Genomic DNA, 20,461 nt, shown 5'->3' with positions numbered 1-20,461 from the left:
CACTAGTGAATTCTAACAAACATTTAAAGAAGAATTAACACCAATCTTTCTCAAACACTTCCAAAAAATTGAACACAACACTTGCAAACTTATTTTATGAGGCCAGCATTACTCTGATACCAAAACCAGAGATACCACAAGGAAACTACAGACTAATATCCCCGATGAATCTAGATGCCAAGATCCTCAAAACAATTCAGCAAACTGAATGCAACAGCACATTAAAAAGGATGGTATGTCATAACAATGTGGGATTTATCCCTGGGATGCAACAATGTTTCAATGTATGAAAATCAATGTGATACACCACCTTAACAAAATAAAGAATAAAAATCACAGGATCATCTCAATACATGCAGAAAAAGCATTTGGCAAAACTCACACTCATGATAAATACACTCAATAAACTAGGAACATAAAGAAATTACCATATGTAATAAAGGCCATAGAAGAAAAGCCCATAGCTCTAACATCCTATTCAACAGTGAAATCAAAAAGCTTTTCAGCCAGGAATAAGGAAGGAATGCTCTCACTCTCACCACTCCTATGCAACCTAGTACTGAAAGTCCTAGCCAGAGATAATCAGGCTTTGAAATTAAAAGCATCAAAATCGGAAGAAAAGAATAAATTGATTCTTGTATTTAGTGACATGATCTTATATATAGAAAAGCCTATAGATTACACACACACACACACACACAGAACTGATTAATGAATTCAGCAAAGTTGTAGAATACAAAATCACCACACAAATATCAGCTGTGTTTCTATGCACTAACAGTGCACGATCTGAAAAAGAAATTAGGAAAACAATCCCATTTACAATAGCATGAAAAAAAGATAGGATAAACTTAACCAAGGAGGCAAAAGTCTTGTTCACTAAAAACTACAAAATATTGCTAAATCATAGAAGACACAAATAAATGGAAAAATATTCTGTGTTCATGGAGTGCAAGACTTACTACAGACAAAACCATCTACAAAATCAATACAATCCATGTCAAAATCGCAACGGCATTTTTTACAGAAATAGAAAAAAAGAATTTTAAAATTCATATGAAATCTTAAATTACTCCAAATAGCCAAAACAATCTTGAGGAAAAAAAAAGCTGGAGGCTTCACACTTACTAACTTCAATAGTACAGAGCTACAGTAATCAAAACAGTGTGATGCTGATATAAAGATAGATGTATAGAGACCAATGGAACAGAACAGAGATTCCAGAAAAAAAAACCCTCATGCATATTTTCAAATGATCTTGGCAAAGGTGCCAATGCTACACACTGGGGACAGGTTAGTCTCTTTAACAAATGGTATTGGATATCCACATTCAAAACAATGTATTTGGACCTTTACCTTACCACATGCTCAAAAATTAAGTCAAAAAGGATTAAAGACCTAAATGTAAGACATGGAACTGTAAATCTCCTAGAAGAAAACTTTTAGGGGGAATGTTTCATCACATTGGATTTGGCAATGATTTCTTGGATACGACAGTAAAAATACAGGCAACCAAAGCAAAAATAGATGAATGGGCCCACATCGAAATGAAAAGCTACCACACAACAAAAGAAACCATCAACAGAGTGAAAAGGCAACCTATGGAAAGGGAGAAAATATCTGCAAACTCTTTATGTGGTAATGAGTTAATATCCAAAATATGTAAGGTACTCCTTCAAGTCAATAGCAAAAAAAAAAAATTTTTTTTTTTTTCAAAAGATGCTCAACATCACTGATCATCAGGGAAATACAAATCAAAACCACAATGAGCTATCACCTCACACCAGTTAGGATGGCTGCTATAAAACAAAAACCAGAAAATAATAAGTGTTGGTGAAGATATGAAGAAATTGGAATCCTTGGACACTGTTGGTGGTGTTACAAAATGGTGTAGTTACTATGGAACACAGTATAAAAGTTCCTCTAAAAATTAAAATTAGAGCTGTCATATGATCCAGAAATCTAACTGGGTGTATATCCAGAGAACTGAAAACAGGATCTCAAAGAGATGTCTGTACACCCATGTTCACTGCAACGTTATTTACAATAGCCAAGAGATAGAAACAACCTAAATGTCCTTCGATGGATGAGTGGATAAAGAAATGTAGTATACACATACAGTAAAGTATTATTCAGCCTTTAAAAAGAAGGAAACCCTGGGGCACCTGGGTGGCTCAGTTGGTTGAGTGACCAACTCTTGGTTTCGGTTCAGGTCATGATCTCAGGGTCTTGGGCTCCACCCTCAGTGGGGAGTTTGCTTGAGATTCTCTCCCTTTCCCTCTGTCCTTCTCCCTCACCCCCAGCTCACTCACTCTTTCTCTCTCAAATAAATAAATCTTTTTTTTTTTTAAGAAGGAAATCCTGTCATAGGCACTGATGAACCTTGATTTCATAAATGAACCAGTCAGAAAAAGACAAATACTTTATGACTCCACTTACATGAGGTATCTAAAGTAGCCATACCCTTAGAAGCTGAAAGTAGAGTGGCAGTTGCTAGGGGCTGGAAGGATCGAAATGATTTGTTGTCCAATGAGTATAGCATTTCAGTTTTAAAATCTGAAAATGTTCTAGAAATTCATTGCACAATGATGGGCCTACCATTACCACTACTGTACTGTGCACTTAAAAAATGGTTACTTATGATGGTGAATTTTATGTCTTGTGTTTCTTACCATAATAAAAAAAGGAAGAAAAGTTGATTTTTCCCTCCTACCTTCCCATCATTAAAAATGACTGAACATATGTTACTAAAGCTTTCCAAAAAATTCACCCCTGGGATGAGACAAAGCATGGAAAATCTCAAAACAAATCATTTTCCATAATTTGTGAACAGATGAAAACCATGTTTTAGAACATAAATGGTATGAAATCTTGAACACATTTGCTTTTGTGAACACCTAAGGAAATAATAGAGGAAGCTATACAAAGTGCTTATTGACCTTTTATGAGCTTTAGGAAAAGAGAGATGTGGAAGAAAACCAATATAGAATTAATACATGAAATGAGAAGTAAACAAAATTAAGTCTGAAATGTATTTTTAATGGGATTACAGACTTTAGTGGCCGAATTTTTTAAAAGGAGGATTATCTATAGATGGATTCAGTCCTTTGAAATTCACTCATAACAACTTAGAGAAAAGCAGGTGCTAAAGTGAGCCCTTGATGTTCCTACTACCCCTTTTTGTGATTTATAGAAGACTGTATTTAAAGCATGAGGTTGAGAATTTTCAGTATTGCTTCAATGTTGGATCAGACTCCAAATCTTGTCTGCAAACCCAATGCTGCAAGTCTCCCCTTATTTGCTAGTGATTCCCTCTCTAGTCTGCATCCCTAGGTTCATGACCAGACTTCAAATTCCCTTCATTTTCAAGAGCTATCCCTTTTCTCCTTTGCAGCTCCCAAGTCAGCCAGAATCCAGAGCCTGCCCATGTCCAGAGAGAAAGGCTGCACAATTTTTCTATACAAGTGATTCTCGACTTTGGTTAAGAATCAACACATCAAGATCAGATTTGTTTATGATACAAAATTAAATATACATAATTGACTAGTTAGAATGCCCCCATGGATCATGTTTTAATTTTATTTCAAGATTTTTAAGGTCTGAGTATTTACTTCTAACCACAGCATCCATACAATCCATAACTTCATTTTCCCCCCTCATGGTAACTAAAGGAAGTGCATGAAGTTGTGAATAGTCCACGCTGGGGACTGTGATTGCTGATTCAGCCTCATCAGGATACCCAAAGCTTTGGGAGTGAAATAAGAAATAAATGCTGGCTTCTAGAAGGTTCATTTAAATTGTTGAATGGATTGAAACACCACAGACAACCAAGAGGTTTATTTTTCACTTCAAAAAATTCAGGACAGTTAGATTTCCCCTCATCTAGTTGAAGAGGAACAGTGGCAAGAGTAAAGAGAGGGGAATCACTTGGATTTCAAGTCTCTCTCCTGTTGCTGTACAGGCAGCCTCTCCCTTACAGGCAAATGGTATCCTGTAGAGTGACTCTTTCTTTGAGTAGGGGAACTTACCATGGCCAACTCTTTAGGAGATTTTACCTGTCAAAGAGCTGCTTTTCAAATGGGAACTATATACTGAACTATTTATCATTTTCTTTCTTTTTTTAAGATTTTATTTATTTATTCATGAGAGACAGAGAGAGAGAGAGAGAGAGAAGCAGGCTCCCAAGGAGCAGGGAGCCCGATGCGGGACTCGATCCCAGGACCCCGGGATCATGACCTGAGCCGAAGGCAGACGCTTAACCATCTGAGCCACCCAGGCGCCCTGAACTATTTATCATTTTAAACAGTTGATTTTAAGTCTAATGTTGTCAGTAGATGAATGCAATGTTGGTTCTTTTTTTTAAGATTTTTATTTATTTGTCAGAGAGAGAGAGAGCACAAGCAGGGGGAGTGGCAGGCAGAGAGAGAAGCAGACTTCCCACCAAGCAGGGAGCCCGATGTGGAACTTGGTCCCAGGACCCTGGGAACATGACGTGAGCCAAAGGCTTAACCGACTGAGCCACCCAGGCATCCCATATGAATGCAATGTAAATCAAGACTCAAACCTGTGGGCTTTCCAAGAAAGAAATGTTAAACAAATACAAATACATTGGACTTATTTGTTTTAACTTTTTATTTTCTTAAAAGAATATTGAATGTTAAAATTAGTTTGGGGTGATGAAAATTTATGATAATACAAAAAATAATTCATTCAGGATGTCAAGTGATACCTACTGATAGGATATTTGAGTAACCCACAGAAACTTTAAACCTCCAACAAGCACATATTTTTCATTTGAAAATAAAATTAAAAAACCGAAGACATATCTGGGAGGAAATAATCCTGGAAGCTACAAAATGTTATTAAATAATTTATATCAAGGCCATTCTAGCCACTAAACAAAGGATTTACAGTCTTTTAAAACCACTGGAATTCAAAAGCAAAACAAAACAAAAAAATCACCTTCTGGTGTCTAGGATATGATCTGGCAGTCTGAACTGAATTCGGGTTGAGGCAAAGTTTTGGCCAGCTTGAAATGTCAATCAATACGTTATGCACCTTGACACTGTTTTTCACAGGAGGCTAGGAAATCCTGCCGAGCCAGGTGTAGGTTAGTTGCTTCTAATCAAATTCAACAGCATACTTTACTGCCATCTTTTCCTTCTCTCTTTCTCCTTCCTATTCGATGCCCAAAGTTTAGCTTCTCTCTCAATGTAGACTTGATGCTTTACTCATGTTATAGTTACTTTTCACAGTGAGGTCCCAATTCGTTGCTTCAGATGTCTTGAAATGTATACTTACCTGAATGTTTATGGATCCCACAAGATCGTAGTACTGCCCAAGTATTTCTAGTTGTCTTTATGTGTAAGATTTAATAAATAGATTTTTAGAGACTTAAGTTCTATTAAAAAGTAACAGTCAAATTTAATTCAGTAATTCTAAATTTTTTTTTAATTTATTTATTCATGAGAGTCAGAGAGAGAGAGAGAGGCAGAGGGAGAAGCAGGCTCCCTGCCTAGCAGGGAGCCAGATGTGGAACTTAGGATCATGACCTGAGCTGAAGGCAGACGCTTAACCATCTGAGCCACCCAGGTGCCCCTAATTCAGTAATTCTAAATACAAGAGGATTAAGAAAGACAACTCTGACCAGGAGTGAAAAAAACAAAAAACACAGTGATGCAGACAGCAGGATGAAGGCTTCCCATCCATTTATTTATTAGCTTTCCTGACTGAATCTCTAACAGGAGGCCCACCTTCAGAGGTGAGAAAGTAATTTGGTCTTCACTGTCTTCTGCCCTCACTTTTTATCTCAGACTAGGTTACTCTTAACCATATTGATTAATCCAATTGTAATGGCTTCGAGTAGATTGAAGGTGTACAGATTTAATGAGACGCTGCCTGAGTGATGGGCAACAGGCTAAAATCAAGGTCATTCCCTGCCATAATGGTTGCCTCCTATCAACAGAGTGAACCTGTGACATACCAATGAATGGCACCTGGTGAAAATGAAAACAGGTGCAAATCTTGCACTTCCACGACAGTTTTTATTAGTGTGATTTTAATTCACTCCTGAATTCAACCACAAATATTATACTTACTAATCCATAACTTAATTTCATCTTGAAATGTTTTCTTTGGGGTGCCTTCGATATTGACTTTTACTTAGGTTTGATTCTATAAACAAGTTGATCCTGGGTGAATTGAGAAAGAATCTTCTAACAATTAGGGAAAGCCCATGCACATTACTTAATATTTAGAAACGTCATTCACTAATGTCACAAGCGTGATAACAATGATGATGTCCTTGCTAATTCTTTCAAGGAGTAATATATTTAATGCCTATTACTCTGCCGAATTTATTATACTGGATGTGAATGTTCACTAGTAGTGGTTGGAAACCCTATTATGTGAAGGACAACTGACTGAATTAAAGAAGGGGAAACTACTTGAGGAAAAGTCAAAGTCCCCCCAGTGGTCTGTTAGTCCTTGGACCTCCTTTCCTACTATTCTTGCCCTTGTTTACTCTGCTGTAGTCACACAGTCCTCTTTGCTGTTCATTGGACAAACCAGAAAGGGTACCACTACCTTTTCCCTTTTTTTTCCTGAAATACCCTATCCCCAAATACACTGTGTTCTCTCTTGAGGTCTTTGCCCAAATGTACCTGCTCCATGATGCCCGCCCTTACCTACTATTTGTCACCATCTAAATAGACGAAAGTTATTTATTAGGTTCTTTGACACTGTCCCTCTATCCCTGCTAGAATGTAAGCCTCACAAGTTCACTAATATATCCCAGTAGAAAAGTACCTGGCACTTGATAGTCATTAAAGAAAAATGCATGGAAGGAGCAAATAAAATCTCTGAAGAGTGACTGCGTCGAGCAGTGGAGTGCTCCCGAGGGCAGAACTAGATTTACGGAGAGACAAAAAGGAGGCAGAGTTAGGTTCCACATATGAATGACTTCCCAAATGAAGAGATTTTCCAACTTTGCCCTGCAGTCAAATCACCTGCAGAGCTTGTTAAAAACAATTCCTGGACCCCAGACCTAATGAGGCAGAACCTCCACAGGTGGGTTACAGATCATTTGTTTCACACCCAATTTCAAGAACCACCCTTCTAAATATTCAAATATTCTCAGTCACCAAAATATTCAAGGAGAGACGGAAAGACCGAGTGTCAAGGATATTTAGAGAAATGTTCATATTTGCACTGCAGATGAAGCCTGGGCTCAAAGATTCTGTAATTTTTAAAAAGATTTTACTTATTTATTTGACAGAGAGAGAGAGAGAGAGAGAGAGGGAGACAGAGAGAACAAGCCGGGGGGAGAGGCAGAGGGAAAGGGAGAAGCAGGCTCCCCGCTGAGCAAGGAGCTGGATCCGGGGCTGGATCCCAGGACAGAGGGATCATGACCTGAGCCAAAGGCAGATGCTTAACTGACTGACCCAGGAGCCCCAAAGATTCTGTAATTTTATCAGATCAATTTCAAGATTGATTAATGTACTGTATTTTGTGCTATATAATTTAGAAAACGTTAACTTTACTTTCCATCAGGCTCTGCTCTGATGTTGGAATGAATGCCTCTTAAGAGTAATAGAAATATAGCTCTAAGGAATATCTCATTTGTTTAACATTTGTTTAACATTTAACATTTCTGTGGAAGTCTCATTACACATAAGAATATAAGTTGGAAATTTCTGACTTAGTTTGGAAGTCACATTATTCCATTTAATGCAGATAACGGCAATTGACTCTTAATTATGTTTAGAATCAATGAGAGGCCTTCTGAGGAAGCAACCTATGGGATAACCATAATTCTGAAAAGGGTCAAAGTCACGTTAATAATCTGCAACTGAAAACAACCCTAATTTAATATTCAGTATTAATGAATATTCTCTTTTCATAGAGAAGGCAGTATGACATGTATAACATAGATATTTTCACTATGAAGTGAATCAATCAATGCACAGCGCACAGCGCACCTTTAGCAACCAAGCTCTTCCTCTTCGAGTCCATGTGCTTTGCCTGGTGGGTGGAAAGAATCAGTAGATGCATCTCTCCACTCTCTAGCTGGATATAATTACCCAGGTCAAATGTCTTTCAATTTACAAGTATCTATAAGGAAGTTTTTTCACTTTTGGGTTAGAAAGATAATTAAAACTGATTTTTTATTTACGTTTCCCATTATGGCATAAATGTAAGGAAGTAATTGGAGAAGAATCTAGTGTTACTAGGAAAAACAGTTACTGTTCACAGAAGTCTGGTCTGAACTGCGCTGAGTTCTTTGAGTATCACATTTTACTGCACTCACTGCTGATGGTATCAAAGTGAATAATGATACTAGTATTAGTAGTTTCTATTTATTACATGCTTACTATGTGTCAGACGCTGTTTTAAGTGCTTTACGTGAACTGGCTAATTCAGCCCCCAGAACCTAACGAGGTAGGCACAATTCTTCTTCCTACCTTATGGATTAGGAAACTGAGGCTCAGACAGATTCAGCTGCCCAAGGAGGCACAGTGGCTTACTTCGGATTTAAACTCAGGCAGAGCCCAAGCATTTAACCACAACATACCTCCTCTTTTATTGTACTTCTAAGGAAGTACTTTAGGAAATGTACACTTGTTAAGGAATTCAGATACACTTAAATAAAGGGTTTTTTTTTTTGAGGTTGTAAACCTATATTAACTGAAACTTCAAAAGCCCTAAATGATTTATTTTTCAGTATTTTTACTCTTTGTTGTCATTAAGGGTTTGTGTGTGTGTGTGTATGTGTTGTGTGTGTATGTGTGTGTGTATTTTACTATATTTGAAGGTACTGTTCTAATACTGCACTATGGATGAACATCGGCATACTAAAAATTGGCTGAACTCAGAAATTTGTGACTGAATCCGCAATAGCACTCTTGGGGTATAATCCTTAGTTTTAAGTATTTTGCCCAAACAGGTACAATATATAAAAACTTGAGGGGACACTCACCTGCATCACAATTTTCGGTCACAGTCGCTTTATAGAGATGGTGGCTGAAGGAAATCTTTACATCTTCCCCTTCCATGTGAACGACTAAGAGGCCAGTGGTCGTCCTAGCTGGAACCCCCTGGTCCCTAACTTTTAACTGCAGCCAGATTGGAAAATATTCAGAAGATGGGCAGTGCTGAAGTTGAACTTCTCCTGTATATTTATCAATAGAAAACATTGACTGGGTCTCTGCAAAACTAAAAATGACAGTTCCGTTGGGTCCCAAGTCAGGGTCACTGGCTGTCAGAATGGCAGTTGTCTGGTTAGTAGGCGACTGGGGAGAAAGAAAAATCTCCAAGGGGTTCTGCACCCAAACTGGGTCATTGTCATTTACATCCGTGACATGTACTTCTATAATGACCGTGGTGCTTCTTGAGCCCTGGACACTACAGTCTCTGGCCACAGCCCTAAATGTATGCTGAGATCTGGCTTCTCGGTCCAGCGTGTGGCGGGTTCTCAATGTACCTGCCATGGCATCAATGGTGAATGCACCAGAAGCCTCATCCACCAGAAAATACTCAGTTTGTCCATTCAGGCCTTCATCCCTGTCCACGGCAGACAGCACGAGAACCACTGTTCCCACTTGAGCATCTTCTCTCACGGAGGCCTGGTAATGCAGCATGGGGAAGGACGGGCCATGGTCATTGTCATCCAAAACTCTAACCTGCAACTGCACTAGAGAGCTCCTCGGTGGATCCCCGAGATCAGAGCACAGGATGACTAGGGTAATATTGCTGACTTGTTCCCGGTCCAAAGCACGAGTGGTTGAGAGTTCTCCTGATGTCTCATTAATAGCAAAGTATTCGTCCGTATTTCCATCTGTTAAAGAAAACACATTCAAATTCAAAACTCATTGGAACTGAAGAAGTAGCAGCCCTTTGCTAGCTATATATACATATACATATACATATACATATACATATACATATGATTCATATATATTTATATGTGATATATATCCATCATATATATGATGAGACATATATATATATAGGATTCATTCATTCAACAAATATTTATTTCATGAATATTACATCCTAGCACTTTTGGAAGTACTGAGGATATAACAGTGAACATGATAGAGTCCCTGCCCTCATGAAGGCTCTATTATCAGGGGATAAACAGAATAATATAATTCAATATTTCTCTTAATTCAAATAATTAAAACACTCGCTTTGACTGATTTGCAGCAGTGTGGATTTTTGTGTATGCATTTACAACTTTTTATATTCATACATTTTTCCTCTTGAGATAATAAAATGTATGTTTTATTTGAAATAAAACAATACCAGGAAGAGATAAGAAACAGGATATAATGTCCATTTTTAGATATCAATAAAAAATTAACAGGGGGATAGTAGTATTGTGGATGCAGTGAGATTCTCTTCCACATTCCCAGGTACCTTGTGCATGACTCATAACACTTCTCTAAGAGATAGGGGAACACTTGTCTGTTTCTTCCCTGACATAAGGAATGATGAGGTTTTAGTCTTCTCTGTATCCTCAAAAAAAAAAAACCTTCCCTTTACTCTTACCCATTGTACCAAGCAGAATCAAAGTTAAACCTGAACACAGAGAAGATATTTTAAAGTCATCCTAAAAATTAGGAAAAATACAGTTCAGTGGCTTGTTGGCCATATCTTGGATGAGGGGCATATTCTTGGATGAAGCACACTATTCCAAATAGAGTGGGATTGGGGTGCCTGCGTGGCTCAGTCAGTTAAGCGTCTGCCTTTGGCTCAGCTCATGACCCCAGGGTCCTGGGATTGAGCCCCAGCAGAGAGCCTGCTTCTCCCTCTCCCTCTGCTGCTCCCCCTGCTTGTACTCTCTCTCTCTCTCTGTGTCAAATATAAAATTAAAATAAAATAAAATATAAAATAAAATACTGAGTGGGAATTTACTGGAGTCTGCCAGCAGCATGTGGGGAAGAAGTAGAACAGCATTCAAGAAAACAACAGTCATAAGCAGTGTTGGGGGCTGAGGAGAAGGGACTTGCATTTGTATTTTGTTCATAAAACACAACTAATCTGTACCAAACTATATATAGGGGTGATCCGACAAACCTACATTTCTGTGGCATTTGTCATTGATAAATTGATTCATTCACTTAGCAGACATTTAAGGAGAACCTGCCACGTGCCAAGTGTGTGCTGGATGCTGGGAATATGAAGGCAGTAAGGCATGATCCCAGTCTCCAAGCATTTACAGTCCAGGAGGAATTTGGGTCAGTCCTGGGACATTAAAGTGTGGTGTGAAAATCATACGCACAGAATGCCCAGAAGCATAGAGGAAGGACACGCAGTCCTGTGTTAGGATGGGCAGGAATGCTTATTAGAAAGAGTGACATGAAAACTGGTTCCTAAAGAGGTGGGAGCCTGGCTAAAAGTTTTGGAAAGTGTGTTCTAGGCAGAGGGGAGAGCCTGAGGGAAGTCTTAGGAATATGAGGACTTAAAGGCTACAAGTGTTTTAGTGTAACTAGAACACAGGGTTCCCTGGGGGTTTGCGTGGAGAGGGCAGGGAGAGGGTTGGCAGCAGGGAAGACGTGAATTTAGAAGATAAGCAGGGGGTTAAATCATGAAGTGCCCTGTGTATACTGCTGAAGAGTCTGCCTTAACATCCTTAGGGAGCTCCTGAGGGATTTTAGAGGAGAAAGGGTCATGAATCACATTTCTGCTTTGGGAGGAGGGCTGAGCAGCAATGTCAAAGCTTGGTTAGAATACAGGAAAGTTAGGAGCCTATTACAGTAATCTACTTGTGCACCAGGGATGTTCTAAATGAAGACATGCATAGAGGAAGTGGACACATCCCAAAGATATTAAGGAGAAAAGTAAGAAGGAAGGGATGAAGGATTCATGATGGGGTTTGGTGAAAGAGTGAAGGGTGTTTAGACCAGTTGTGTTTAAAATGAGGTAAGAGTACCCCTGAGGTTATCTGAAGTTTTCTAAAGAGTATCTGGAAACTGGTAGTTTTAAGGTAATTTCCAGAAGCTCAGTTTACATATTCTTATTCCTAAAGTTGTTCTGCCTGAGATATCACCTAAAATCATGTGAGTTTGTCTTCTCCACATTCCTTTTTTTCTTTTTTTTTAAGATTTTATTTATTTGAGAGAGAGAGAGCATGAGAAGGGGGAGGAACAGAGAGAGAAGGAGAAGCAGACTCCCCACTGAGCAAGGAGCCCGATGCGGGAACTCAGTCCCAGGATCCTAGGATCATGACTTGAGCCGAAGGCAGACGCTTCACCGACTGAGCCACCCAGACGCCCCTCCACATTCCTTAACACTGTTACCTTTAGCATCCTCCCTAGTCTATCTCTTAAGTATGGTGCCTTGGCAGGTGGCTTTGCAGGTCCAGAGTGCTTCTGGAAAGATGTCTGGGTCTCTCAGTGTCTGAGAGCATGGGACTCCTCCCAGCTGTGGGCCTGACCCCGCAGGTGCCCTTGGCTTGGGCAGGGCCCGTGGGACTGAAGGCAGGTAAGGAGCCTGGCTTGGCCTTGAATGGGAACCTTCCGCTGCCTGGGAAGTTGTTCAAATATATTTTTTAAAAAGTATGTTTTATTCTATTTGATATTTTTAAAAGGTGATATAGCCATTTATCTTAACATGTCAATATTAATGATACTCCGAGAGATACTAGTTAAACTTCTAATAAAAATTTTTAGTCGATTACTTAAAAATATGTGTGTTGGTAGTACATGGTTTTTCAAGATTCCACTAAGGGTAAGTTGAGCGAGGTTACCGACAGAGACTCTAGGAGAAGCCAGACTATGATGCGGGACGATGTGAAGGAGGGGGTGCTGAGTGCAGCTGGGGACACACTGGTAATGCAATGCTGTTGGGCACAACAACGGGGTCTCTGAGGTGAAACAATTTGAAATGGGAGGGAAAGATAAGTGGATGTACTAGGGTGAAAAAAAAAAGATTACTGAATATCGGGTCTGGCCTTGCCATTTGAGTTGGCTTTTCTCTTCATGTGCTCCATCTATTTTATCACTCTGTAAATTGTTGAAAGCTGATAACAGTGATTCTTGTCCACAGAAATGCAAATTAATTATGTCTAGTGGAATGTCACTGGTTATTGTCCTGCAGCTAGACCTCGTCTGCATTTCAGAATTCCTTATTTCCTCTGTGTGTGTGTGTGTGTGCGTGCATGTGTCCTGGAATTCTCCTTGGACCAATTTTTTTTTTTTAATTTTTTAAAAGATTTTATTTATTTATTTATTTATTTATTTATTTATTTATTTATTTATTTGACAGAGAGAGACACAGCGAGAGAGGGAACAAAAGCAGGGGGAGTGGGAGAGGGAGAAGCAGACTTCCTGCAGAGCAGGGAGCCCGATGTGGGGCTCAATCCCAGGACCCTGGGATCATGACCTGAGCCAAAGGCAGGCGCTTAACGACTGAGCCACCCAGGTGCCCCTCCTTGGACCAATTTTAACATCTTTTTAGTTTGCTCATTAATCAGTGACTTAATAAAATAAATAAAATATCTTCGGCAGTTGTTAATTTTATAATTGTGTGAAAGTCATTATTTTACTTTAAAAAAAATGTCCTTTAATGGGACTTAGATGTCGGATGCAGATAAAGATAGGGAGATATAAGGGTGTCAGCAGTAGCTGAAGATGAGGACTGGATGAAATGACACAGTAAAAGTGTGTCCATGAGCAAAGTAAAAAAAATAAGCACAAAACACCCTGGAAACTCCAGTAAGTCAGAGGACCACCCACAGAACAAGGACATTGGGAAGGCTTGTCTAGAAAGGCAGAAGAAGAATCAGGAGAAAGTGACTTTCTGAAGTCAAGGTGGGACCAAGTGTCCAGGGCATGGTGCACAAGGGCACAAAGCAGTACAATTAAATTAAGAAATGACAGGGATCCACTGGATTTAGCAACAAGATCCTAAGTGCCTTTTGCAAGGGCAGTTTCAGTGGAATACATATTCCAAAGTAAGGTAAAGACACAGAAACCAGAGTGTACACAATGATTTTTAAGAAGCTTGATTGTGAAGGAAAAGAGACAGTGGAGGGATGCATCTGAGGGAAGTCTTTTTTCAAGATGGGAAAGACTGGTAAATATTGATGGGTAAAACCAGCAGAAGGGGAAACTTTGACAGTATGGGAAAAAGAAGCAAATGAGCAAACCCTAATACAGTGAAGGGAGATGGGTGGCACTCTGGGGATTGTTTGTAATCAGTGCTTGACAAGATAAACCCCAGAATTTGAGCATTTAGAAAATCTTATACAGACTTGACAGAATAATTTTCTGTCTGCATAATATCATAATAGATTAAAAAAAACCCTGAGGCTTGCATTGTGTATGCCTTTTTGTTTTCTTCCTCATGGTAATTCATATTTATTGTATTTTACAAAAGTTTCAGTGCACAACAGATTGAAAATTAAAAAAAAATTCAAACCCTGGTCCTTAATCACAGATCGTTTGGAAAGTTCTAGAAAACAAGTGGAGTTTAAAAAGGAAAGTACCCAATGCAACAGGTAGAAAAGAAGTAAAATTGGGCTTACTTACACAAGTTAGTTTGAAAGGGTATCGTTCTTCTGGATGAAAGTATGACAATACACATAAACATTTAAAATATATATGCCCTTGGACATGATAACTCCACTTACATTTATCATAAGGAAATAATTGGGTAAGTGTTCAACTGCAACACTTTTATAATTATACTCAATATCTAAAAGACCATAAAAGGGGATGGATGAATTAAGTGATATTTTACATAAGCAGTAAGAAGAGGCATCACTAGAAATGCTAACATATGTGTATATTTACTGATATGAAAGATTCATATAGTATATTAAAAAATGAGTTTAGGGAGGCCTGGGTGGCTCAGCCGGTTAAGTGGCTGTCTTCAGCTCAGGTCATGATCCCAGCGTCCTAGGATCAAGTCCCATACTGGGCTCCTTGATCAGCAGGGACCCTGCTTCTCCCTTTGCCTGCCACTCCCCCTGCTTGTGCTCACTCTCTCTCTCTGATTAAATAAATAAATAAATAAATAAATAAATAAATAAATAAATAATGAGTTTAAAAAATGAGATAACAAAGTAGCATATATAAATTGTCCAATATATATAAAATTGATGTCTCCATTCACCAAGGTTCATGGAGAAGTGTTTTTCAAAATAATAAATGAGTTACCTCTGCAAGATATAAATTTTTGTGTTACTACTTTTGTTCTTCATAAATATGTACATATTCTATACCAATTATATATCACTTTTATAATCAGGTAAAAAGGCAATAAAGCTATTCTCATTTTGGAGTAAAATGGGTGGCACATAGAAAATGCCATGCGTTCTAGAATTTTTAACAAATAGAAAGTGATAGCTTTCAGAAGCTAGTCCCAAAACTGTTTTTATAAGATCTAAAAGCACCTTCTCCCCATCAGATGTAGTCTCTGAAGCATTACTCTCTCCTCAACTCCTATCATTCTATGACATATACCAAAAATCACCTTTTCTTTTAGATGAGTAAGAAGATGTGGCTCTCTCCATACAAATGCTACCATTGTTTTGTCAGAAATTTTTATGCTTCTGATCCAAAGGGAGCCATATCACAAAAGTATCTTCTGGGTAGAAGTTCCTACAGACTCTGATCAAGGTTGGGGTATGGTTATAGTTCTTAAGTGTTATACTGGTGTTCAGATCTGGGAACTGTCTATCTCTGTGTCCTCCAGGTTCCATTTAAGAAAAGACTGACAACAACTGCCTTTGGCTCAGGTCATGATCCCCAGGGTCCTGGGATGGAGTCCCTGCATTGGGCTCCCTTCTCTGCGGGAAGCCTTCTTCTCCCTCTGCCACTCCCCCTGCTTGTGTTCCTGCTCTTGCTATTTCTCTCTCTGTCAAATAAATAAATAAAATCTTTAAAATAAAATAAAATAATAAAATAAAATAAAATAAAATAAAATAAAATAAAAAAGAATGCAGGGTGCCTGAGTGGCTCAGTTGGTTAAGCGTCTATCTTGGGTTCAGGTCATGATCCCAGGGTCCTGGGATGGAGTCCTGCATCAGGCTCCTTGCTCAGCGGGGAGCCTGCTTCTCCCTCTCCCTCTGCCTGCCACTCCCCCTGTTTGTGCTCTCTCTCTCTGTCAAATAAATACATAAAATCTTTAAAAAAAAAAAAAAAAAGAGGGCGCCTGGTGGGCTCAGTCGTTAAGCATCTGCCTTCGGCTCAGGTCATGATCCCAGGGTCCTGGGATCGAGCCCCGAATCCGGCTCCCTGCTCGGCGGGAAGCCTGCTTCTCCCTCTCCCATTCCCCCTGCATGTGTTCCCTCTCTCACTGTGTCTCTCTCTGTCACATAAATAAAATCTTTAAAAAAAATAAAATAAAATAAAAAAGAAAAGACTGACAAAAGTCTTGCTGGCTCAAAATAATAAGAATATTAGTGATCATATAAAAGACACAAAAGTAGAAAAAAGTTATATATTCCATCTACACACCCACTAACATTACCACAAAAAATTCACAATAGTTGCAGAGGGCAGATTTAAGAATTTGGAAGCCAGTGGCTCAGGCTGTCTGTGGAAAGGACACACATGGCACCAAATAGCTTTTACTGAGCATGTATTCTGTAGACCCTGCAATAGACACCAAATACAGAATAATCACCAGTGTGTCAACTCAGTCAGTGTCATGAGGAGAATTTTAGTGGAGAAAATACTTACCAATTACATGATACCTGACAGCTCCATTATTGCCAGAATCCATATCAGAAGCCAAAACAGTGTAGACAACCCCTGGCTCTTGGTTTTCCAGAACCTCAATGTCATGACCGGGGACAATAATCTCTGGTGCGTGATCGTTCTCATCTTCTACAGTACAGAGAATTGTCGTGGTGCCAGATAATGAAGGGACTCCTCCATCTCGCACGAGTACTGATGTGAAATAAAAGATGGCACAGACTGTGGCCATAAATTCATGCCTAAAATATATTGCCCCAACTAGACTGCTGCATCAGACCAAACTAACTGGGTAGCACTGGGTCAATAACAGTTTACTAAAGACATTCTACAAACATGTAAAATTTCACCACTAACCTCCTGCTGCCTACTTTTGTTTGTACCATAGTCAGGCATCCCTTACCTCGAAGGGTGAAAACTTCCCGAACTTCTCTGTCAAGTATGGTGGTGGTCACTACCTCTCCAGTGTCAGGATTTATCTTGAAGAACCCAGATGAAGCCCCTGGCATGATTTCAAACTGAAACTTGGAATTGATTCCTTAAGAAAAATATAAAGAAAAACTTACTAACTATCCCTTTGGAAACATTTCGTCTGTTTTCCTATGAACATGTTAGGCCAGAGATGAGAAAGGCAAGACGTTTAAACAACCTTCAAATTAAGGTAAAACACACACACACACACACACTCACCTCTTCTGGCTGTTCTTGCTAAATAAAAGCCTCATGGGCTGAAATACTTGATTTTCAAAAGTCTTAGGAGACTTCCCCACAGTGAATGCTTAAGATTTTTTCCCTCCCATAAAAAATTTCTTATGAGTGCGCAACCCTACAATATATTCCTAATTACTCCTTCTAACACCCCTGATTGTGATTTAATGACATAATTGTATGCTTACGGGGCAAAGGACAATTTCTGTAGATCGACTCCCTACTTAAAAGCTTGTGCTCAGTTATGGTATTCTGTTTATTCTCCAGTGCAGGAGGCAAGCACATAGACTTGCTATATGCATATTTTTGTTTTATTTTCTACTTAGTATACAGGCTCCTATCTGGAGTGAGAAATGTGGTACCACATTAGCATGCATTTTGAAAACAATGCTTCCCATTTTTTTGTGGTTTCATTTCTTCCCTGAGAAAAGCATCATGTCATTTCCATCATTGATTATGAAGATCATTCATACCATTAACTTAAATGAGCTTATCCCATGCTGTTGTTATTTGTTGTTATTTGCACTTTATACAAATTCCTTCCAATTATTTTCCTATCTTCTTTTTTAACTGACGAGAATCTATGAATAGACATAGTACTTAGAATATATGATTTTATAATCCAATAGAAAATGAAATACTATTTTTTGGCCTTAACAACAACAACAAAACTTCAATTACAAATTCCATCTTGCCAGTCTTAAAAATTTTCATTCCACTATTTACTGGATATAATATAGGACTGAGTGCTGGAGGGAGTGGAGTGTAAGTCTAGTTTTATGTAAGAATAAATATAGATGTCTTCTTATTATGTCCTTGAAAGAGAAAGGATATTTAACATAGTGTGCAGACGTTTTAAGGACCTTAAGAAAAAAAAAATCTAATAAGATACAATCAGTATATTTGATATGGTGTGGTCAGAGGTCACCAAAAACTTACTGTTCTATCAGTAGACATTAGGCATATTATTCCATTAGTGATTATTTAATAATTAAAATGATTACTTTGGTCTCATAATGATCACATACTCTCTTCTATAGCCAAGACAAAAATTCTAAAAATTCCAGGTTAAATTTGTTATTCCTGTTTATCTCTTTGTACATTAGGAAAATGGGAACAATACCATCTTACATCTGTTTTCCTGTTCCCCAAATATTTGGTGAGCAAAATTAGATGTCAAGCACAGAGCTATTTGCCCAAGACACAGCAGTGAATCAAATGGGTATGGCCTCAGCCTTCAGAGAGCTTACACAGAGAACAGCATTTCTGTGTTTTTGGACCCTTTATTTTTAAAATCAACTCACTCATTTATTATATGATTTTATCATACATTACACATTATGTTATATTTTATATATTACATTATGTATTTTAATATTTATTTAAAATATTTAATATTTTAATTCCCAATACCTGTCAAACCTAGAAAATGTTTAAAAATAAACTCAAATCTTTATGTTTTCCCTTCCTCCCATTGCTCCCATTATTCTGTAATGTGCTTTACCATTCTCCTCAATATGTTTCTGACTTTTTCGAAACTTTCAGATTTTATTATTTCCATTATGCTATATAGCTTTTATCCCTGAGATAACAAGCCATTCACTTTCAACCTCCCTAGTATATTAAGAATAAATAAGATTCTTAATTACACCATAGTTTGCATGCATACATTTTTTATATACATTTTCACACTCCAAACTTTACACCCTTCATAACTTAAATTATGTGAAATAACTTTAAAATATTTTACAATGGCTCTTTTAGAATATAATTAGTGCCTTGCTTCTTCCTCCTCACAACCTGTAATCATCCAGGACAAACATAGCATCATCAGACATGAGAACCAAGAAAATAAAAATAAAATAGAGATTATTTAGTCTAATTTCATCACCTTCCTAAGCACAGTGGAAATTGGGATCTGAAGATATTCAGTGATATGACACACCCAGTGAAGGGGGCATGTGTGTATGGACACATATATATATTGCTCTTAGACCTCAAGACCTACAGCATATGACCTCTTCTTTTGGGCACCCTTCTCAATTCAGTTCTGTCCCTTTCCAGTCCAGCCTCATGAATGATCACTTTTGCAACTGTGCAACTTTCCTCAGTCCTGTGGCTTTGTGCCAAAGATGCCCAGCAAAGCCTCAATCCAGCATCATTCCAACCATCTCTCTGCCCTCCCGGGATATCCAGCAGATAACTGGGGCTGCAGATGTCACAACAGCATAGACTGGCACCACGGAAATGTCATTGTCATCAGGCAGTCTTTCCAGCTTTCCTGTGTCATCTCTCTCCCACTCATGTCTCCCACCCAGCACTTCCTGGCTCATTCTTTTTTTTTTTTCTTTGTTCCTGGTTTAATGGTCTGCAAAGCATGCGTGATCAAGGTCAGAGATAGGGAGGCCCTGCCAGGCTCTCCCTCTCCACCTCAATAGAAACGACATGGTGGCCAGGTACCATGGCCAGGCCCAGTACACGGGGTTCCCCCACCGAGAAAGAATCCGATGGCCTAAGGAATTCCTGTGCCGAGCCCTTCCTGGCTCATTCTTATAGATCGCTTTCCTTCCTATTTCCTGGAGAAAATGAAGGCATGGGAAGCATTCTCTCAACTTGTGTCTACATTCAACTCTAACTCCTGGTTTCTGTTTTGGTGGCCAAAGTAATTCTTCAAGTGCTTCCTCTTGGAATTTTCTTATTATTTATAGACTTTTTTTTATTAGTTTTTCCCTTAAATTATATTCTTCTCTAGCTATAGGGATCAAATTTTTTCCCTTCTCTTTATAACCAAGTTTCTTCTAAAAATGCTATCCCTTCTTTGCAACCAGCTTGAAATTGTCATACCTAGCTACTCTTTCTACAGTCACCTCTGTTTACAGAACAGACTGGTCATCTTTGTTTTTATCTGATTTGTCTTCTCTGTGGCTTCCAATATTGCTGACTGATGTTTAAAAAGATGGAAAGGAAGGAACAAAGAGAGAGAGAAAAGAGAGGAGAGAAGCGGGGGAGGAATTCATTCTGCCTCCCCCTCAATTCACTGTTTTCAG

The 20,461-nt window shown here is 38.6% G+C and overlaps 1 protein-coding gene across 1 annotated transcript in view; it reads right to left on the bottom strand.

Moving 5' to 3' along the window:
- The window catches only part of DCHS2 (dachsous cadherin-related 2), a 253,461-nt gene that overhangs the window by 39,262 nt on the left and 193,738 nt on the right, over positions 1-20,461 (bottom strand). Inside the window, exons 12-14 of the mRNA XM_035023252.1 lie at positions 17,110-17,244; positions 16,692-16,901; positions 8,978-9,835 (exon numbers count right to left, since the gene is read on the bottom strand). Of these exons, the coding sequence (XP_034879143.1) occupies positions 8,978-9,835; positions 16,692-16,901; positions 17,110-17,244 (1,203 nt within the window). The remainder of the gene's footprint in view (positions 1-8,977; positions 9,836-16,691; positions 16,902-17,109; positions 17,245-20,461) is intronic.

The sequence above is a fragment of the Mirounga leonina genome, unplaced genomic scaffold (genome assembly GCF_011800145.1).
Source record: "Mirounga leonina isolate KUSES-001 unplaced genomic scaffold, KU_Mleo_1.0 Mir_176, whole genome shotgun sequence".
Taxonomy (NCBI): Eukaryota; Metazoa; Chordata; class Mammalia; order Carnivora; family Phocidae; genus Mirounga; species Mirounga leonina.
The sequence above is the reverse complement of the archived record's forward strand: the minus strand, read 5'-3'. Positions and strand labels throughout refer to the sequence as shown.